We start from the raw sequence: 23,793 nt of genomic DNA on the forward strand, positions 1-23,793 counted from the left end.
GCAACCGCACATCGATGTTTCTCTCTCTCTATCTCCCTCCCTTCCCTCTCTAAAAATAAAATAAATAAAATCTTAAAAAAAAAACAGGCTACTTTAAAAAATAATAATAATAATAATATGTACGTGTAATATTTGTGGGATAATTTTTCAAAAGTGGAATTTCTAAATCAAAAATTGTAGGCATATGTAATTTTGATAGTTACTGCTAAAGTCACTTTCACACTTTCATAAAGGTTTGTGTCATTTTATACTCAGACATATAAGTGCATAAAAATTCCTGCACTAATTCAGTCTTGCCATCAAGGAGTATTATTAATATTAGGGGGGTTTGGCCACCTGAAAAAAAAGTGAAAAAAGTTTATTATTGTGATTTGAATTAATAGTTCTCTGTTAATTAATGAGTGAGGTTCACCATCTCGTCAAAAGTTTGTCATTTATGTTTTCCTTGAATAATTCCCTTATATCTTTTGTTTGCTTTTTTGTGTTATGTTGTTGGTCTTTTTTCTTGTTGATATAGAGTTCTTTAAGTATGCGAGAAACAGTTTCGTTATGTGATAGGAGTTCTTTCTATCTTATTAGACTTGTTTATTCATTAGAGTTTTCTACTCTAGTAAAATCTTTATGAGAACACATGGGATTCATGCACCTGTGAGGGGGAGTTCCCTTGCAATTTCTCTATTTTGTACATCAAAAATAGTACAGTCAGATTTTATTTATTTATTTTTAGACAGAGGGGAAGGGAGGGAGAGAGAGAGGGCGAGAAATATCAATGTGGTGTTGCCTCTCATGCGCCCCCTACAAGGGACGTGACCTGCAAACCAGGCATGTGTCCTGACTGGGAATGGACCAGCAACTTTTGATTCCCAGGCTGGTGCTCAGTCCACTGAGTCACACCAGCCAGACAGATTTTATTTCTTTGGGTATCAATTGTGCTAAATTATTTTCCTAACAAATATATCATTCCAGCAGGTTTTAATGTATTTTCATAGAATGTGTTATACTTCTAATATTTTTTGTCTTGTTGATCTACAAGTACTCAAAAAAAAAAAACAAAACAACCCAACAACAAAATGAACAGCCAATTGAAATCTCTCACTGTGTCTGTACAATTGTCAGTTTTCCTTGCAATGTGTCAGGTTTTGCTTTCTATATACTAAGGCTGTACAATTAGATACTTTCCAATTTAGAATTAATTTGAGTACTTTTTCAGTCCTGTTTTTGTCTGTTTTGTAGCTCTTTTTTAAAAAACAATATTTTGGTTTTCAACTGTATACCATATTCTTAAATCATTTTAGGGCCCATAATTTTCAGAAAAAGATAAAGTGATTTAAAATTTTTTTTAATTTTTTTAAGATTTTATTTATTTTTAGAGAGGGGAGGGAGGGAGAAAGAGAGAGAAAGAGAGACATCAATGTGTGGTTGCTGGGGGCTGTGGCCTGCAACTCAGGCATGTGCCCTGACTGGGAATTGAACCTGTGATGCTTTGGTTCGCAGCCTGCGCTCAATCCACAGAGCTACGCCAGCCAGAGCGTGTGATTTAAAAATTTATGGAACTCCTAGGAAGGTCAAGTAGATGCTGTGCCTTGGAACAGAGGATAATGGACACCTAAAATACAGAGAGAATGCCTAAAATATAAACAAATGTATTGCATGTAGATATATTAAAATGTCCATAAAATCCCTCAATTGCTTCACTCTATTCTAGCAAACATGAAGTTGTATCTGTATGATTAATTAGGAGTAGAGAGCTTATCTTAATTTTTCCAAGGAAACAAAACCAAACCAGATATTTATTTTTTGGTGAACTTAATTGTTACGTTATTTCCCACATTGTGTAGATTCACATCTCTTTGATCAATGGGAGACCAAGTGCAGATGATCCTTCTCCTGAACTGCTAGAATTTACCTCTGCTCGCTATATTCGCCTGAGATTTCAGAGGATACGCACCCTGAATGCTGATTTGATGATGTTTGCTCACAAAGACCCCAGAGAAATTGACCCCATTGTCACACGAAGAGTAAGTTACAATGAGTCATGTTACAGCCTGTGAATGATATTGTACCCTTCTTTTTAAATGTGTGTTAAATCATTTTAAAATATATCTTTCCATGATTTGTAGGGGTAGTTATTATCAAAGAATTTAAAATTTGATAGACCTTTTGTTCACATAAATTCAGCCACTTGTTAGATATGTAACATTTGTCAAACTTTTTAACATTTGTCAACTTCAATTTCCTCTTTTGTAAAATGAAGCTCATAATGCCTAGTTCATCATCTTACTTTTGAGGACTGAGTTAGTTTGTCTCTTTGGGTGAGCTGTACTATTATAATTGGCTTTGGGGAGTAACATCAAGAAGTTGAAACATTTTTTGGCTGCAACCAACACGAAGAAATACATTTTATATCATGACCCAGTACACACATACACCCACACATTCAGCAGTAAATCTTAAACCATAGTGTGCATAGAATCAGCCAGTGATTTTGCAGAAAGGCAGGTTCTGATTCAGGCGGTCTAAGGCTGAGTGGAGAAACTGCATTTCTATCAAGTTCCCAGCAATGTCAATGCTGCTGGTCTGTGGATAATTTTGTCCCATCAGGTAGTTTAGTTGTATGCTTTACTAATAAATCATAAGCCATAGTTTTAAAAAAAGCAGTGCTGCACAGAAAAACTGATTTTATATATTGTTTTATTTTCCTTCATGAATAGAATATCAGAGAAAATCATTCTTCCAACAGATCTTTGAAACACAAGCTAACTGAAGTGCTGTTTTCCAGGGTTAAACTGGAATTTATGTGATTGGGACAGGGATGACCACCCAGTTGGGTGGGTGATAGTTGTACTTCTTCTATCTCTCTCCTACCACATGCACCAGGTTGTGTCACCTTCCTTACATGCTGCAACACAACTGAGATATAGCTGCAAAGCCATAAAAAAAAATCCACACTAAGAGAATAGCTACTGTGTGACTAGAAGGAGAAGTAACAAGAAGACTATAAGGAGAAACTAAGATTGTGGGGAAAAGCTCTTAGTTCTAAAATGATCCCACTAAGGTCAACAATCCCCAGCTATTGCCAACAATTGCCAAATTGCTGAACTGTTAGGCTGAATATTGAAGGACAGCACTTTTCATGGTTCATGATACCCCTTATATATTTTCTCTTGTTATTATTTAAATTTTCCTCACCTACTCTCTCCATTATCACAAAATAACTTTTACCCCATCAACACATATTCATTGCATTAGTGCCACATATTTTCCAACAAAAAATAATTTTACCATGAATTTACCCTCAGCATATTGCAAATTGTTTTGTGCAGAAGTAATCATTATCTTATAGCAATGGTAGACTCTTCTTTAAAAACAATCATTTTTAATTTTAATTTCAACATGACTTAAAAAACATATATCGAGAAAGACAATAATTTTGAAGGGAAATTTAATCTTTCCTGACAGTATATTTATCATAGGGGAAAAAATCAATGCAAATAAATGTGCTTCTTCTATCATCTGTTGCAGAAGGCAAAGTGGGGGTTGGCTGCACACCTATTGTTTATAATCTTACTGTACATGAGCCTTTACCCTAGTGCAGTGAAATTCAATAATTAAGTATGTTTTTTGAAGTAAAGCTCAGTAAACCCTACATGTAAATTTAAACACATAAAAATATGATATTGAATTTCAGCTCCTTTCCATGACTTAAAAGTAGAGCATTACATATTTATATTTAAAACACATTTCCCAATTTAAAAGCATCTACAAAAACTATGGTATCAGCTTTCCAAGTAAATATCCCTCTTTGTATCTAGATTATTGTGATGGAGTTAGTGAAATGCAGACTTTTAACTAAATTTCCTAACAAGTTTCATGAATTCAAAGTTTAGTTATATCAAGTAAGGTAAGTCACAAAAATATTCCAGAAGATACTAGGTATACAACAAAAACAAACAAACAAAACAAAAGACAAAAGTAAATGGAAAAGAGGACTATGTAGTCAAGGAACTCAGATTTTTGCCTACCTACTTATTTTGTCTAAATATGTTTTCTTTAATGTGAAAAATTAGAATAGTAGAACTAATAGTAGAATATATACCACTGAGATGGTTATTTGGATTCCATATAATAATGTGAAATATCTCATAATTATAAAATGTTATATATATATAATTAAAAACTTAAAAATAGTTCAGTTCTATTGTATAATTAAAAGTAATCTTTTAAAAATACCTGTATAGATTTAAAAAATTAGAAGCATAGCCCTTATCTTAATTTCATATAAGGAAGTAATTGCATGGACATTTTGACATAATAATGAAAAAAGCGCAAATATTCTGCCCACCTAATTTACTCCTCACATTAGGTTAACTTAATCTTACAGTTAGTTACATTTTAATTCCTTTTTTAAGAGTTTAGGAAATGTACTATTATGAACACATTCTGCTAAAGCTGTTGATTCTTTTTCAAATGCAACAAATTAAACAGTCCACATATGATTCATGGAAAGTGACACTTCTCTAATGACAATGAAAGACATTTTCTTTCAAGAAACTAAAATACCTTTGGCGAAGAATTATAACAACTTGTTCTCAATAACAAATACTTCGGCATGGACTCCGTACTGTCTGTGGGAAAGAAACTGTAAAATGCCCACCTTGCATGAACTCTTTCTTTGGGCTGTAACCGCAGTGCAAGGAGTTCCTTGATCACTTCCGTGAGTCCTCAGTTCTCCTGTGGAAACACAAATGTGCTTCAAACTAAAGACAAAAGCGGAGAGTAAAGTTCTTAACTGAATATCCCCTCTTGTTACTGTCATCTTGCCGTCATCTCACCAGGATTTCTCTCTGGATTGCTTTTTTGCAGTATTACTACTCGGTCAAGGATATTTCCGTTGGAGGGATGTGCATCTGCTACGGTCATGCCAGGGCGTGTCCACTTGATCCAGTGGCAAATGTATGTATATTGACCGGATGGTTAGGCAGAATGAAGCTCTGAGCTGTAAAATGTTTTAGGAGAGGCTTTGCCGCGAGGGATGGCATGAACCGGAATCAGGTCCCTGCAGAGACAGTGTAACAGAAAGCCACCCAGGAGTAAAATGGGGCAGTTGGCATGACGGACTCCGAAGTCAGCCGTCACAGTATCAGAAACCAGATTCGTTTCCGCCCCCCCCGCCCCCCAAAAGACTCCAAACTGCTCTTTCTGTTCTGAAACCTCTTTAGCCATGACAGTCTGCTGTATGATTCGGCTTTAGAGAATGCCCGCCGTCAATCTACTTCACCATTTCTTTTAAAAGTTTTCATAAAAATAAAAAAAACTAATGCAAACAAGCGAACAACATGCCTGAGAGTGAACATGAACGGCCATGGAACAGGGGACCAGCTGGGGCGGGGGCGGGGGCGGTGGCGGTGAGGGGCGTGGCAGAGGAGAGTGCTCAAGACAGCACCGAAACTGCTGGGCCAGGAAATGCTCCAGTGCTTTTGGGACAAATTTTTCATTCATGACAACATGGTAAGTGATCATGACCTCAACAAAAGATGAATGACCATCTTTTTTTTTCTGTCATACACAAATTGGTGAAAAAATCATTTGCTGTATAGCATATGGGAGATATAGATGGAATAGTAAGATCCATGAACACAGCTACCTGCATACAGATTGTTTTTCTTTTCTTCCTAAAATAATAATGCAAATGGCATTTCTCTGAAAGCTTGTTTTCTGACTAATGCATCATAATGTTGCCTCCTAAGGGAGGTTCTAATGCCCTGGTGTATTCAGCGGGGCGCGTTTGTGGTGCTGCTTTCTGCAGAAGGTGTGTCTGTGTACTAGGTATCATGACAAGCAGTTCTTTCCCAGCCTTGAGGACCCTCCAAGGCCAGTATCATGCAATGAATCAAGACTGTACTTGATAAACTAATAACCAATGTAGAAATAGACTCACAGATACAGAGAACAGACTGGGAGCTGTCAGAGGGGAGGTGGTTTGGGGCTCTGAGTGAAAAAGGGGAAAGGATTAAGCAAAGAAAAGGAATTCATGGACACAGACCACATTATGGTGGTTGCCAGAGAGAAGAAGGGGTGGGGGAGGTGGGAGAGGGTAAAGGGGCATAAATGGTGACGGAAGGAGACCTGACTCGGGGTGGTGAACACACAATGCAACACAGGTAATCTATTATAGAATTATACACCTGAAACCTATATAATTTTATTAACCAATGTTATCCCAATAAATTCAGTAACAATTTTGTAAAAGACTGTGCTCAAAACACACAGGAGATTCAGTCAGAGGACATTTGATTTCTATTATAATCATGCCCCTGGATGCCTAGATCAACTCTCTCCCCTGTGCCCGCATTCCCAAATGTTCACAGTACCTTGAGGGAAGCCTTAATATGGATACATCCAACCGTGAAAACTCTCTCAGGTGTCAAAAGGGGATCTTGGTCTTCAAGGCTAATCCCAAAGGGGGTTCTACTCTGTTCCAAGCTGAAGCCCTGTGATTTCAGAGCTAGCCTGGACCTCCATTTGTAATCTGGTGTTGGTTAGATATACCTGCTTCCGAGATGGGCACCTCTTCCTTCCCAGACTGACAGGGGTTTTAGAAGTTTTCTCTTCATTTTAACTTTAGGAAAAGCCTTTTATTTATAGGTCTAAAGACTGCTAAAAGTATGCTCCCCTCCCACTTTGACTAGAAATCCCGCTGTGAATGTGAACACAATACGTGCGGAGACAGCTGTGATCGCTGCTGCCCAGGATTCCACCAGAAGCCTTGGCAAGCTGGGACCTTTCTGACCAAAACCGAATGTGAGGGTGAGTTTCTGAGGAGCCTCTGGCATATGTACTTCTTCCGTTTCTGGGACACTGGTAATATAAACATGGTGACTTTGGGCAAGCACTCTTCTCAATTTCTAAGTTTTACTCGAGGCAATAACTGGTCATCTCTTTTACCCTGATATTTCAGTTACTCAGCTTTTTGTTGTTGTTTTTTAACTTGAGAAATATTTACCAAACCCCTATGAATTTATCACTGTGTGAGGATGATGATAAATAGATAAAAGCACAGTATACCCTTATTGTCATCAGGGTGAAACTGAAGCTTATGGCATAATGTATACATAGACTAATAGAATAATAGAAATGTAAATAAACATTCAGTGAAACCTGGACTGTATAGAGACTAGATTTCTAAACATGAATGTTATAAAATGGTTCTGAAACCCATATAATTCCTGCGACTTCTACTTGCTTTCTTTGCAGCCCCTTGCTTGACCCCCCTCTATAGCAAATATATTTAAGTATCCACAATCTAATACAGAAGAAAATACCGGAAGGGAGAGATTGTACATTATAGTTTAGGGTACCGACAGTTTTTAAAAAAAAAGATTCATTGGTTAAACTTACTAAGGTGTTTGGGGGCAGTAGCTTGGAAGAATGTGAGAGTTAAAGGTAACAGAGATGGTAAGAAATCAAATTTATGGAAAAAATATTTTTTATTTTAATAATAGGCATTAACATTTTAAATTAATAGTTTCTCATTAATAACAGTATAAAATGCTAATATTAGAAATAGCATCATGATAATTGTTAGCATTAACTATGCCATAGCAATTATCACACAGTAGCAACCAAACAGAAAGCCAGTAATTAAAAACAGTAAGACAACCTTTTTACTTTACTATTATCATTTTTAATACAATCCATATGCCTAGTTTTTCCAGAACAGAAATACCCAGGATGTGGAGCAGATGACTATATAGCCTAAAATTGCCAACTGACCCAGCAGGGTGACAGGGACATTAGAGAAACCTGTGTTTCTAGAGACAGATTCAGGCTGAGACAAGACTAAACACAAAGGCTCATGCTGGACTGTAATTTCAAACTGGTCATGAGTCCCAATTCAATTGAAAGCAAATAACAGTATTTTGGTTAATCATTCAGCCCTAACCACATTTTTTTAGTTTGCTAGGTATACATGACTTCCAATATAGTCCTGGTAGCCAAATTTTAACTAATACCAACCATATATAGTTACTGAATGAAAAATACTTATCCTTTATCAGGCGTCAGACATGGTAGGTCTTTAAAACTATTGAATCATAGCAAACTTTAACCTCAAAATATTCCCTACCATAAAATATATTTTCTTTTTAGTTTAAGATTCTGCATATACTATTCATGTCTTAGGTCCCTTCATTTTTCTGCACTCACTTCTTTTGCTTTTTGATCTGTGTCTACCTGCATGTGATATATTTTGGTTTAGAAATCACCCGTTATTGCTGAGACATATCTGGTGGAATGCCCCCCACCACCAAATATTCTACAGGGGCATCAGGGGCCCTACCCCGTCGCCAACACCCTAGGGTTCTCCCAGTGAAAAGCAGACATTCATTCCCAAGCATGAATTTAAGTTAACTGCCTCCCGTGGATATTCGCTCTCAAACTCCTTTAAATTTTAGTTGTTTCTCTCTTGCTTGTGGAATATCAGCAGTCAGAAGTAGCATTTGAGGGCAGTGACTCTCCCCAATGCCTCTGAGATTCTGTCACACAATTATAATTGTGTACTGTTCAATGCACCTGCAAAATCTGTTACCACTCTCCACTTGTGCCCATGTGTCTAAACAAGGAAACAAAAAGGTTAGATCGAACTCGTTAGCAACAGGGGTGCACAAAGCCACTTGAAAGGGGTTTTCCACTTTCTGCTACGTATTTTTTTAAATAGTTCAATTACGAAACAATTTTATCTTTGATTGTGGAGCAGTTGGGAGACTGTATTACCAAATAGAAAAATAAATGCTTTTTAAAACCCTAAATTAAAGATAGAGGTCTTAACCATAAAATGTTATATAAATGTCATGCTCTGGGCAATGTATGCATTCCTAAAAGCTTATATGAAAATATTCTTTTCCATGTTGCATTATGTTCCAATCCCCTTAGTATAGGGGATTGGAAAATCCTTTCGTGACATGACACAGCCTTCTAGAAAATGAATAATCACATTTTAGTTCATCTGAGCTCAATTTGAATTTTCATCAGTCTAGGTTATTTAAGGCATGATATATCTTTAAGGAACAAAGAATATTTATTATATTGCTAAGCTTGTACTAAAGGACCATTTTAGTTTTATGTCTTGAGCGTTCGTGGTATAGCACGCTGTCCATGACAGAGCAAAAATGGCTGTTTGGGAGTAGGCGCTACCCACTCCTCTGAGGCCGTGCTGGCCCAGGGCCTTTACACAGCAGCCAGGGCTATAGACAAGGACCCTCTCCTCATGGTGTGTGAACACAACTGCTGCTCAAGAGCCAGTGTGTTACCTACACAGCTCAGGGTTGTAAACACTCGCAGCAGCACTAATTCTAGATAGTGTGAGAATAAAGTTGTATTACTCTCTATTTCCCTCTATTTATGGTGACAGCAGAAAGCTTGGCTGTTTCTTGCAACATATATTTACAACAAGATTTTTAAGAATTCTTGTGCATTGTCCTAAAGATATAAAAATGCTTTTAATGCCTACTGATTTACATTTATTACTACATGACTTCTAGAATGAACTTTGAAAATTCTCCATCAATGTAGCAAAAATACTATATTCTAAATCAAAAGTCAACAGACTGGGGATAGCATTAGCAACAAATAATAAGGAGATAGTATCTTTACTATATTAAGAGCTTACCTAACAATAAGAATATGTATTAAACCTGCTAAAATTGAAAAAAGATGGAAACATATTTCTCAGTAAGAAAAATGACATAGTCACATAAAAATATTACCACACTCTAATTAAGAAAGTACCAACTACAACAATGGAAATACCCTTTATAAACTCAAAATGTTCATTCTTCCATTTAGCAAATACTTAAATGCATACTATGTCCAGATACTGGGTTCAAATGGTTGATAACGTGTAGTGTTGGTGAAGCTATGAGGAATGAGTTTTATCATATCTGTCGGAGAGAGAGAGTAGTTTGACAGTATTGGGGGGGTGGGATTTTCCATGCTTCTTGACAAGATTATATACCTGTAGGAATCTAGTTTACAGATATACTTGTATAGCTATACAGAGCATGTTATCACAATCCGTGTCATTAATTTGCTGCTACTAACATTTATGGGTCTCAGTACTTACTGTGGCTCAGACATTGTGCTAGGTGTCTTGCATTCTTAAAACAACCATAAGAGAGATAAGTACTGAAATGATACTGAGGCTTGAATTTTCTTCTCCAAGTCACTCAGCTGGCAAATGTGAAGCAGTCTGACACTAGAACCCTGCTCCCACTCTCATTTCCTACTCCCACCTCCACATGCTCCTAGTGTGTATCGGTGTTATTTAGAAAGGAACAATCTGGAAACAATGTAACTACCCATTAACAGGGACCTGATGCACACAAGGGGTATGTGCATCAATTGTACTCACAACACCACTGGTATAAACTGTGAGATGTGTGTCGACAGTTTCTTCAGACCCAAAGGGGTAAAGCATGCCTTTTCTTTCCTTAACTGTTATTTTCTTCATACAAAGGCATATTATATAGAAAAATAATTTTGATAGACTTTAAATTCTAAAAGCTGGCCAGAAAAGTTTTAAAGTGGGAACTGATGTAAATATTTGAAGATAAAATATTAAATATTTACATCTCTCCAGAAAGTTTCATTGTGCCTCTTTCCTCCATTTAAAAAGTAGCTTGTGTAGCCTTAGGGGAAACATATGCTAATAGAGAAAGAGTTATGCTATTTTCTGTGAAAATGAAATAGTCTAGAACAGTATTTAGAAGTGTCCTTTGTGGAAAAAAAAAAGATTAAGCATTGACATACACACACACAAACACACACTTGTATATACATTGAAATCAATGTAAAGACACCTAAGAAACTCATCATCTGAGGCAGGACACTCAGCGTAATATCTATTCCCTAGTTCCCATCCTCAATTAATTCTATCCATTTCTCAAAGCTTTACCCAGTTCTTTCTGGAGAAGTAATTTTTTCACTCTCCTAAACTCCTATAAAGTGGCATGAAAAAGAAAAGGAGGAGGAAGAGAAGAAAGCAAAGAAAGAGGAGGAGAAAGCAATTGAAACTTATTTATAAGGCATTGTCCTAATGATTTAACTTGCATTTTTTAAAAAACATCTGATAATTATTATTAACCACTTATGTGTTATATGGAAACTGACCCTTAATGAAATCAAGACATTCCCTACATCACATGACTACTAAGTAGTTGAGAGAACACTGAAATCCAAGTTTGGTGCAAAATAACTTGATCTTAACCACTAAGCAAGCTTCTCATTTTGTCCTAATTGTTTGGCAGTTATCATACATCTTATCTCTCTCATAGGATACAACTCGAAGGGGCTGCACCAATGGTTAGCTCTGCAGACTCTGGAGCCTGATTTCCCAGCGGTAGTAGCACTGGTTTGCTTTGCTTTTACAAGCTAGTTCACTTCTCTGGGCCTCAGGTTACTAATACGTGAAAAGAGGTTAATAACAGTATCAAACTTATAAGGTATACTGAGGAAAAAAATCAGTGGTAATAAACATCAAACATTTAGAAAAGGATATGGCATACAGAAAAATGTTACATTTTAATTACTAGTAGTAGTAAAAAGAAAGGAACTATATTCTAAACATTCTTTTTTAATTATAGTATATATCACAGAGATTATAGTCATTTTTCACTACAGATTACCTGGATGTTAATCATTCAGTGCCATAGTTCAGTAATATTTATTTGTCATAATAGGATATTATAGGTTGAACCATATGAAATTTTATTTTTGTTAGATCAAATCAGTCAAATATTGGCGATTTCATATGATTCAATTTTATTTATGTTTTAATTATTTCAAGTTCCATTAAAAGGGTGAATTTATTAATATAGGCAATAAATCCAAATAACTTTCAGATACTTTTATACTGATTATATATCCTTGTATAGTTTAAAATCAGTTATATACAGAATATGATTTTTAAGTATCTCTGAAACCTGAAACTAATATTTATGATTTTTTTCCCCTAATGCAGCATGCAATTGTCATGGGAAAGCTGAAGAATGCTATTATGATGAAAATGTGGCCAGAAGAAATCTGAGCTTAAACATACATGGAAAATACATTGGAGGGGGTGTGTGCATCAATTGTACTCACAACACTGCTGGTATAAACTGTGAGACGTGTGTCGATGGTTTCTTCAGACCCAAAGGGGTAAAGCATGCCTTTTCTTTCCTTAACTGTTATTTTCTTCATACAAAGGCATATTATATAGAAAAATAATTTTGATAGACTTCAAATTCTAAAAGCTGGCCAGAAAAGTTTTAGAGTGGGAACTGATGTAAATATTTGAAGATAAAATATTAAATATTTACATCTCTCCAGAAAGTTTCATTGTGCCTCTTTCCAGCCAAATCCCACCCCCAGACAAACACTGTTCTTATTTTGAGAACATAAATTAATTTCACCTTAGTGAATTTCATAAAAATAAACAATATCAATATTTACAATCTTTCTAATATTAACATTAAACAATTTAAAAGGTACTTTTTACAATAATACTATAAGAATATACTTAGGACTAAGTTTAATAGAAGACCTGAAAGTCTTTTGTACTTGGAAAAGTGCACTGGAAATATTGCTGTGAATAATATAAAAAGTGGGGAGATATACTATACTCATTGATTAAAAGACTCAGTATTGTAAAAGTATTACTTTTCTCCATATTTATTTTTAGATTCTATACAACAATCCCAACAAATATTTCTGTAATTGACAAGTTGATTTTAAAATTTGGATGGGAATCTAAAGAAACTATTATAGCCAAAATATTCTTAAAAAAATAAAGTTAGTGCACTTACATTTCTGAATTCTAGGATAATAAAGCTGAAGTAATCAAGGTCGTAAGCTATCAGCACAGGGTGCACAAAGAAATCCATGGAACAGGACTGGGGTTCTAGAAATTGAACCCCAGAAATTGACCCACATGATCAACTGATTTTCAACAAATACTTCAAAGCAATTCAGAGGAGAAAAAGAAAGTATTATTCAAAAAAAATGGTGCTGGAACAACAGGTTAACCTTGTCAATCTCAATCATCATTCCCCACTACACACAAAGATTTACTTGTGCATGCTCTGTAGACAGGAAGCTTAATAAAATAAAATAAAATAAAATGTTTCTAGAATAAAGAACATCTTGACTTAAACAGACACTTATTAAGAGAGGATATAGGAATAGCCAATAAGCACTTAAAATGGAAATTAAATTCATAGCAAGGTCTGCTATGAATTCATAATGGCAGATCTGCTCCAGGACTGAGCATGGTGGGAATGGCTTAGTGATGGTCAAACATCCACTTGCCATACCCACTAGAAGGGCCAATTCAAAAAGATAGTCAGCACCAAATCACCAGATATTGGAGATGGTATGGAAGAACTGGAACTCCCATACATTTCTGGTGAACATGTATAATGTTATTATTTGGCAAAATGTTGGCAGTTTCTTATAAATTCAAACATACACCTACTCTATAAAACAAGCATTCTATTCCTAGATATTTACACAAGGTAAATAAAGCGTGACCACAAAAAAGACATATAAAATTGTTTTATAGGAGCCAACCAAAACCTGGAAATGACCCAAATATTCACCAATGTGGATTAAAAATTATGGTACATTTATGCAAATAAACAGTACAGCAATTTTTAAAAAATGATCTAGTGATTATATTACATGAATAAATCTTAAAGTGTCATGTTGAATGAAAGAGGGAAGACACACAAGTGTGTGTATTTCCTAGGCAAATAATTTAGTTTATTTTTTTGGAAAATAAATGTCATCTATACAGTATAATAGTACAGACTATGTTTGTTTAATAAAAATATTATAATATTAAAAGCTACTAGTTATATTGAATATTTAATGTATATGAGAGACCTTATAAGTTAATCCTCTTTCTAATTTAATAACATCACTGTAGTTCTTATTATCCTGGTTTTGCAAGGAAGTAATTAAGTAACAGGAGGCCACATATCCAATGAGCGGCCACACTGGGGTGTGAACTCCAGCTTTCCTCATATGGAGCCTGCATTGTTTCTTCCCAGGTTGTACTGTATCCTAGAAAACCAAGTTTTACCATATTTGCTGAGTATAATACACTACTTTGTGCCCACATTTTTGAGGGAAAAATAAGGATGTGCATTATACATAGATAGTATTAATTCCATATCTCTATAAATGCTTTTAAGTCTTGTATGCATGCTTATGCATTAAAAGTGTAAATCTAGAAAGCAATAATGATACCTGTTTAAAAAAATGCTAAAATTCCTTTATAACACACAAAAAAAACAAGTATCTAAGTATAAATAAATACAAAATAGAATTAAAAGTTAAAACAAAAGATTTTTCCCCCAAAAGTTTGGGCCAAAAACGTGGGTGTTCACCGTACATGGCAAAATATGGTAATTTACATATTTAATATTTTAAAAAATATGAAAATTTAAAAATTAATTATATAATGTGAATAAATTGTTAAAAATAAATTTGGGTAAAATTTACTAATTTTGAACCATATTGTAATTAAAAAACAATCAGAAAGATTTTATTAGGGAATTATATTAGAGAATATCAAGCACATATTATTTTTGTTGTGATAATGATACTGTCATTATAAATGAAAGAAATGCATACTGAAACGTATAGGGATTAAAATACACTTTCTTTGGGATGTTTTTTAATAACTTCAGCAAAGGATGAGATTTGATGTAACTTACATAGCAAAGTGTTGGTAATTGTTGAATAATTAACCTTGATAATTGTTAAATCTAGGTAACAAATATATATGAGTTTATTGAACTATTCTCTTTACTTGTGTTTATTCATTTAAAATAAATGTATTTTAGAAATTGCAAGCCCTGGCTGGCATAGCTCAGTGGGTTGAGCACGGGCTGCGAACCAAAGCATCACAGGTTCAATTCCCAGTCAGGGCACATGCCTGGGTTGCAGGCCACGGCCCCCAGCAACTGCACATTAATGTTTCTCTCTCTCTCTTTCTCCTTCCCTTCCCTCTCTAAAAATAAATAAATATAATCTTAAAAAAAGAAATTGCAAACATATACTGAAGGTAAATTCTTATTATTTTCTATATATAATTTATTACCAACCATTATTACAGTTAATTTGCCCTTAAAAGTTTGCTGAATTTAAAAATATTGGTCTTTTTTTTATACTCGATTAAAGGCATCTTAATATTTTTGTTAGGTATCTCCAAATAATCCACGGCCGTGCCAGCCATGCCACTGTGGTCCAGTCGGTTCCGTAAGTGAAGTCTGTGTCAAGGATGAGAAACATGCTCGCCCAGGTGAGAGCCGTGGTGAAGAGCCATTGTCCTGATGAAACGACAACTAAAAGCCAAATAGGAATGTTTAAGAGAATACTTTACAGTAAATTTCATTCATGTAATAAAGTTATCCTTAAACCTCTCAAACTTCCTTCCAAGAACCAACTTTTTATTCATCTCAATGATTAAGTGTATGTTTACTTTTAATGCTTTCAAAGCAAGAGTTAATTTGTTTTACATTACATATGTGTGTACATATTTACATATCTATGCAAATGCATCATCTGTTCATCAAAAATCAGTGATACATGTCATTTTTCGCATCTTATTGTTTATTGGATTGTTTTGCACCTTCAATCATTTCTACTATCAAAGGGCAGGGCTTATTGAGGGATGTGTATGCTATAATGGGAAGAGAGCTTAGAGGAGATACTATGGAAAACAAGAAGTGTACATGAAGAAGTGTACTTAAAGGTATTGGTCATGGTTTTATGAAGGGAAAGAGGCTGACACTAATTTATGCCAAATACTCTCTTTGAGGATGGAAATTCATGCTGAACTCCAAACACTCAGGAATCAAGTGCTAGAATGACTCCTTGGTGTTAGAATGTTCAGGAGCTACAGGAGAGTTGCTGACCAAGCTTAAGTAGAAAACTCATAGAAAATATCTGGAACAGTTTCTTTGCATTTTTAAGAGTGGATTCTTCCCTTTGGAAACACCAAAATAGATTACGGCTACAGTTTAGGTTTTTCCCACAAAGACTTGCAAGGTAAAAGCTGGCAATGTTTCCTTGGCACAGTTCAGCTTCCCTGCTTTCTCCACAAAATGGTAGGATTATCAATTTAAGCCATATAGTTTTAAGATTATTTTAATATTCAAATGGTGAATTATTAAGGTCATTTTTCATTTTATGGCATCCTATAATTTTATAGTTTTAATGAAATTACATTATTTTCAGTAATACCACTTAACTTTCTACTCTTGACTTTAAAAATGTGTATTATTGTTTTAAAAGTTATAAAAAAATTAAAAAGTAGAAAAACAAGTATGTAATGAGTGCAGTGGTAATTCAGCACAGACACTGCTATTACCATTTTTTGTGTTAACTTTACCTAATGAGCTTTTCCTGGTATGTATTAAAAGTTTCTATGAAATTTAGTTTTAGCACCTGAGTAATACACAATTGTGTGGGTGTACCATAAATTCTTTATATACTCAACTTTATATAGATCTTAAGTTTATATCCAATCTTTGTTCATTTTAATGAAGCTGTAGTAAAGATTTTTGCATAAAATATTTTGATTATTATAAAACAATAGTAATAAAGTAAAATTTTAACAATAGGAAAGGAATAAAATAAATAGCGATAGTGCCATCTCAAACCTGTTCATTCCCAGTCTCATTTCCAAATACAATCACATTGGGCCTTTTCTCCTATTAAGTTCTTTTGGAAGAACTTATCTTCCCAACAATATCTGAATAATATTCTTAACAGTATTTTTACTCACTGTTAAATATTGCCTTCATCTTTAAAGACAAAGAAATGTGTCATTCACACCACAGCTTTCATTACCTCCACCATTCATATATTCTTATTCTGTATTTCTGCTATGGTATCTTTATTGTATTAAAAACAAGGCTTAAATCTCTTTTTCATGATTTATTAAAATTAGGTACCATCTCTTTTTTTATTAGTAACAAATTCCTTTATTATATTTTTCCATTACCATTTAGTCTCCTTATGATCCCTGCCCCCAGCAATCACCACACTATTGTCCATGTCCAAGACTCCTTTTCCCTTTTTGTTCAATCTCTTCCTGCCACCTTCCCCCACTAGCTGTCACCTGCCCTCCATCTATGAGTCTGTCTCAGTTTTGCTTGTCAGTTCAGTTTATTCATTCAACTCCTCTTATGAATGAAATCATATGCTATTTGTCTTTCTCTGACTGGCTTATTTCACTTAGCATAATGTTCTCCAGGTCCAACCATAATGTTGCAAAGGGTAAAATCTTCTTTTTTTTTTAATGACTGAGTAGAATTCCATAGACACCATTTCTTGAGGTCTTACTATTTAATCTAAGAAAAAGGCCCGTCATATACTCTCCACTGGTGTTATTTTTCATTGTTGTTATTTTCTATTTAGAGAACTATTTAATCTGGAATTGAAATCTTGATTTTTCTCTTTAACTCAAATTTACTAAGGAGAAATATTTATTTACTAATTTTAGATGGGTTTAATTTTGTATAAAAGTCTCTCATTACCTTTGATATTCATAATTAATTTAACACTAATTTTTCTAGCATTTGGTACAAATCTAGAGGTCATTTAAGAAAACAAATCTTAGCCCTGGCTGGTGTGGCTCAGTGGATTGAGAGCCAGGTTGTGAACCAAAGAGTTGCTGATTCAATTCCCAGCCAGGGCATATGCCTGGGTTGCAGGCCAGGTCCCCAGTGGAAAGGTAACCACACATTGATGTTTCTCTCCCCCTCTCCTTCGCTTCCTGTCTCTCTAAAAATAAATAAATAAAACATTTGAAAAAAACAAACCTTAGATAATTTCTGCTTGTGAAAGTGAACATTTTTGTGGATTAGTCATGGATAAGATACAATAAATATTTATATTGTGTACCATATACTATTTAATTAAATATTATTATATAATTCAAATTATTATATCTTCTAATTTATTTATATTTACTTACAAGTATTTTAAATGGTAATGTCATCTCAAACACTGAATTTGGACAGTTTTTCTTTGATTTCAAATATCTTTTGTCATTTGTACATTTTTGTACTTGTAATTAGTGCTTACTTGGAGCATAAGTATAAATACTTAAATTATGGTTTTATCGGGGTTTTATCAATGTAAAATGGGAGTTTATCCAATTGAATCTATTCTAATTGAATGTTACTTTGTACCTTAATATTACTACAACAATTTTTGCTTTTCTATGTGCTTACCTAATGTATATTCATTTTTTAATTTTTCATAGTTCTCATTATTTTGTGCACCCTTTGTGAACAATATATGCCCATGTTTTTAATAGAAACAGTGATATTGTTTAACTTACTTCTATACAGCTAGTATGTGTGTCTGACACTCATTCTGTGTTTAGTTTTGTCACCGTAACGTTTCCATTTCTTTTCCTTTTATTTTTTCAGTAGACTACAGTTTACTGATTCACTCCTTTATTTTTCAATATTTTGAAGATCTATAACATATCCATTAATTCATCATATATTTTTTCTATTTTTCTGATTAAAGACATGAAGAAAACTGTTTTGCATTTCTCCAGTTTTTAAAAAAAATTAACTTAAACTGCTCACTTTTCCTTCTTTTATTTTTTATCCCCCAAATATATATTCCCATGAATACACTTAGTGTTTTGTTAGTGGCATTGAGTGATGTTGTACGTATATTGTTGTTGCTAAACTTTTGTTTTAAGTAGTATAATTTTACACCCAAAGCCTTTTCTGTTTTTCTGAGGGGGCTTGTGAGCCAACAGGTACACACAATTTACATAGTCTTAATCCAGTGTCACCTGTCAGAGTTACGGAAATTTTTCCTTGATCATTGCTGTGGGTTTTCTCTAGCCTTAATTTTGGTAAATTCTATGCAATTTCGTCTTTTACAAAAATTCTTAGGCCCTGGCCAGTGTGGCTGAGTTGGTTGGACATCATCTCACAAAGTGAGAAGGTCCCCAGTTCAATTCTCTGGGTGATTCAGTCCCCTTCGGGGCATGTACAGAGGCAACTGATCAGTTTCTCTCTCACAATGTTTCTCTCCTTCTCTTTCTCCCTTCCTTCCTCAGTCTCTAAAAAAATACTAATAATTCTCCGTATTTTAAAAAATACTTAGAAAATGCTATGTATGCAAGTCATAGGCAACTTAATTAAACCTTATATTCTTTGGTTTCAACTGTTCTTTTTTGATTTACCCCACAAATGTAATTTTTGTGTGAAAATAGGATTTTAAAGGCTACCATAATTAAAACCTTAGGGGCTATATTATATATTTACCTGAAAAATGTTGATATGTGGCTCGTCTTCTCTTAGGTCTGGGCCCCGGGTCCTGTCATTGCAAACCTGGCTTTGGAGGCATCAACTGTGATCGGTGTGCCCGGGGCTACACTGGCTACCCAGACTGCAAACCCTGTAACTGCAGTGGTGAAGGAAGCGCAAACGAGGACCCTTGTTTCGGACCCTGTAACTGCAAGGTACACTGTTTATTCCAGTAACGCCCCACTGTCAAAACAGAAGGTTGTTTTCCTTGGCTTCTCTGGTCTGTCTACTGGCATTAAGCAATTGTTACAACTTCTCCAGTGTATATCCACTTCCTATTCTGTATGTGGCACTCTTACATGTGTGTTTAGAAGCTTACGGGTTCACTGCAGCAACATACTGGCCATGGGTCTAAAAACCAACAGATAGAGGACAAGTTACCTTAAGAATTATGTCATTTTATGGCAAAAACACTTTTCCCCACTACCAATCTAGTGTAATTTAAAACTATGCAGCTCTAAAAATAGCAGCCCTTTAAAGCTCTAGTACCCTCGAATCTATTCTAGCTTGGTACCGAATTCTGAAAATGATTCCTTCAAGGGTTGCATTCTGGATTTTTAATCTTCTGAAGTTTGATCCCAGATAGGTCTGAAAATACCATATTCAAACTCTTTCATTTAATTACCAAAAATGTAAGAAGCCCTAGTGGAATTGATTAGAGGCTCAATATTTCCTCCCAAGAGCAGTTTCAGAAATGCAACTTCATTTGTTGCACATCCTCAGCTAATAGCTCATCACGTTAACACCAAAGGATGAATTACACCTGCAGCTTATACACACAAAACAAACACAGAGGCATGTGCAAGTCTTACATGATAAAACTGATTTCCTTTAGCTATAATAATCACTAACAAAATGTTTGGATCAGACAGTGTTAGCTGAATTACCTGAGAGAATGAAAAATCCATTGAAAACTTAGCATGCCATACTGATATAAAAATAAATATTGCTTTTTCCTTTGTTCTACTTTTTTCTTTGTTTTCAGTCATAGATGGAGCCCAATTAATATCTTTCTTTGTTACTTCATTAGTGTTATCTAAGCAATAGAAATGATACATTTGAAGTTATGCATGTATGTATGAGTATATAAACCTACCCATAACACAAGGAGTAAATACTAGTATTAATGTTAAATGTATATTTTGGGGACAAGAATGTATAAAATATCAAGCTAAATATTATAATAGTTACATAGTAGGTATATGTTATCTATCAGGGGGAACTTAGATAATTATCTTAGACAGTAAACCAGCAGAAAGTCCACAGTTCATGTGAAGACATTGTTATGTACTGTGACATAGTTTTACAGAAGCTATACATCTCATTCAAATATTATCTGCAATGTAAAAATTGCTCTAGTAGATCCAGATGGTGTAGTGGTCTGTTGGTGATGGCTTGTTAAGGGCACCTCCCATTTTCATCCGTCAAGTCTTTTGGGGGAATCCTGTAGGCTCTTAGTAAATTTTCCCTTATATTTATCCAAACATATCCTATATCCTTTATTCCTTCTCTATACTGCACAGAAATCTTGATTCTTTATCACTTACTCAAATAAAGGACAGGTCAAGCTGAGCTTAAAAGGGAAGAGAAACTTCCTCAATTCCTAGAATATAAGAAACTAAACTGCAAAAAAAAGAGAAAGGGAATGTTTTTTATACACCTACTGTGCATTCAGTGGGACACCTAGTATTGTGAAGGAAAGAGGAACTTGAGTGAGGGAGGCAGGCCTCATTTTGTTCATTGTCTTTGGTAACTATAGTGGGAAAGGTTAGAGCAGGAGAACTGTGGCCGTTAGCAGAGCTCCCAGGAAAACACTGCCTGCTCTCCGCCCGCCTCAGTGTTGTACTGAGAGTGATTACAGTCCTAATTGGAAAAATGCCTCCTACTAAGACACTTGTTGCTCTATACAGATAATTAAAGCACAATAATAAACAGCAATTAGGAAATCATAAAAGAGAAGAAAAATGAAGTAACTAGCATCATTAAGTAGATGCCCTTCAACTGTATATTTTAAATAGATGACTATAAACTCTTATTAACTAGTTTTTTAGGATCAAAACTTGCAGAAAAAAAAACAGGTTCATTAAATACCTACATAATCTTAAAACCCAAAAGTTATATGCTGTATAAGTATTTTGCTGTATATGCATACAGCAAAAAAGAATTATATCACAATGTTTGTGTGTATAATTTATTAGATTAAGTGCCTGTAGCCTCTTGTTTTTAAGAATGATAAATACACAGTGTTTCAACAAAGTATGCATACAATTGAAATACTGAAACGACATTTACTAATGTAGAGCTAAATGTGGTAGTTCCTTCTGTTTCACAAAAACATGATTAGACATAGGTGTCAAATGATTATAAAAAACAACATAAACCAAAATGCTATTTAATAAGTAGAACTTCATTGAGAAGCTAAGATGCTTAAAACTTAAATTCAAAGAAAATGATACCCATGTGTTCATCTTGCACATTTGTTCCCTCACACTATAATATAAAGTAGGTTTTCATATTTCTCATTATAAAGAAATTATCTCCTGAGTGTATAGACATTTTAAAAAACTTCAGGCCTAAATTTCTTTTTATTGTAAGTTTTAAATGGCTAGAGTTCTGGTAAAAAACCATACTTAGAAAAGTGGGCACCACTTTTTTCATTTCTGCCATTTCAAATACAGTATTTTGGGTAAAACAGAACAAATAAATTTGTAATCATGTAGATGCAGGAAGGAAATATTAGTGGCCTCTCCAGGACTTGAAACTAGGATTTGGCCTCACAAAAGGTAATTGGAACTGAATTCACTTAAGCTTTGTCTATAGAAATGTCTCTTGACAGTGAAATAGTGGAACAGGCTTTACAAAATTCACCTGCAGGCCAGGAGTGGCAGCTAGAAAATTTTCTCTTTCCTTTGGATCTCTTGGTGGGGAAAAATTAGCACACTATGAGGAATCAAGGCCCTCAACCTCTGTGCCACATGGGAGTGGGGTCAGTTTTATTCTCTTCTTATGTGCTAGAATTCTTAACAGGTCAGGCAAATTGTATGCCCATAGGAAAGAAAGTATAGCTTCAACTGACAAATTATATAGACATAAAAATGTGTAATCATAGAAATTCTAGAAATAAAAGTATGTAAAAATGTATAATCATAAAAATATGCTTAGAAAATAAGATAATAAAGAAATAATAGGGAAAATGATACAACATAAGACACTATATTAAAATAAAATAATAATTTCTGGACCTGGAAATCAGTAAAATTTACTTCTAGAAATAAAAAATATACACAGTCATTGAAATTTAAAATTCAATAAATGGTTGAACAAGAGATTAGAAACTGCTGGATAGGAAATCAGAAATACAGATTATGAGGAAATTAACTGCGAATTGATGTAGGGAGATAAAGAAATAAAACTATGAGATGCTAAGTGGCATGGCTGATTGATAGAATGATAAAATTCAACGTAAGTTTATCAGAAGTTGCTGCAGAAGAGACCAGATAAAACTGAGTAGAAATAATATTTAAGGACTAATGAAGGAGAAAAAAATTATTAAGAATTAAAGAATCCCTGGATGGGTGACTTAGTTGGTTGGAGCATCATTCCATGCACCAATGGTTTGCAGGGTGTCCTGGTCAGGGCTCATTCCTAGTTTGCAGGTGTGATCCCTGGTGGGGACACAGGTGCATAGGGGAGGCAACCGATGGATGTGTCTCTCTCCTGTAGATGTTTCTTTCTCTCCCTCTCTCACTCCTTCCTCTCTCTCTAAAATCAATGAACGTATCCTCAGGCAAGGGTTAAAAAAAAATAAGAATTATACACCCTCAGTGTGTAGAAGAGAAAAATGAAATCCCCCATAGGGGTTCATAGTAGAAAACCTGACCACCTGTCAAGATAGAAAAAAAGTTTTAAAGCTACAGACAAATATCAGATCATTGTTAATATTTACCATTCACAGTCTAACTTCATTGAAAAAATGCTTAGTGATTATATACTCACAAAAGAAAATATTGAACCCAGAAGATAATGCTAATGGATTGCAGAATATGGGAATCAATCTGTAAAATGCAATAGCATTTCTACACACTCATGATAACCAATTAGTAAATGTAATATAAATATTTGGAATAGCACAAAGCTATATGATGCCTAGTAATAAGTATTTTTAAATGGAGATAAATTTTTAAAAGATTATCAAAGACTAAACTTTGGGGAGATAGCTAACACCAAGTGCTGATGAAAATCTCAGAAAGCAGAAATGCCTGCCACTGTTGTTATTAGCATGAACTAGTGCTACAATCTGAGGAGGACAATGGGCATTATCTAACATTATTAAAATATTGGAACCCTGTCAGCCTGCAAGTCTAGATATTTTCCCTAAAGAATCTCATATAATATGTAGAAAGAAGCA

General features: G+C 34.5%; 1 protein-coding gene across 5 annotated transcripts in view; it reads left to right on the forward strand.

Annotated features, from left to right (window-relative positions):
- The window catches only part of LAMA2 (laminin subunit alpha 2), a 517,841-nt gene that overhangs the window by 207,030 nt on the left and 287,018 nt on the right, over nucleotides 1-23,793 (forward strand). For all 5 annotated transcript variants that reach the window (XM_045842659.1, XM_045842661.1, XM_045842662.1 and 2 more), the window contains exons 5-10: nucleotides 1,839-2,018; nucleotides 4,864-4,953; nucleotides 6,690-6,807; nucleotides 12,017-12,195; nucleotides 15,244-15,343; nucleotides 19,380-19,540. In XM_045842659.1, coding sequence (XP_045698615.1) covers nucleotides 1,839-2,018; nucleotides 4,864-4,953; nucleotides 6,690-6,807; nucleotides 12,017-12,195; nucleotides 15,244-15,343; nucleotides 19,380-19,540 — 828 coding nt within the window. The remainder of the gene's footprint in view (nucleotides 1-1,838; nucleotides 2,019-4,863; nucleotides 4,954-6,689; nucleotides 6,808-12,016; nucleotides 12,196-15,243; nucleotides 15,344-19,379; nucleotides 19,541-23,793) is intronic.

This window comes from Phyllostomus hastatus, unplaced genomic scaffold (assembly GCF_019186645.2).
Source record: "Phyllostomus hastatus isolate PE091 unplaced genomic scaffold, TTU_PhHast_1.1 phas_contig_40, whole genome shotgun sequence".
NCBI lineage: Eukaryota > Metazoa > Chordata > Mammalia > Chiroptera > Phyllostomidae > Phyllostomus > Phyllostomus hastatus.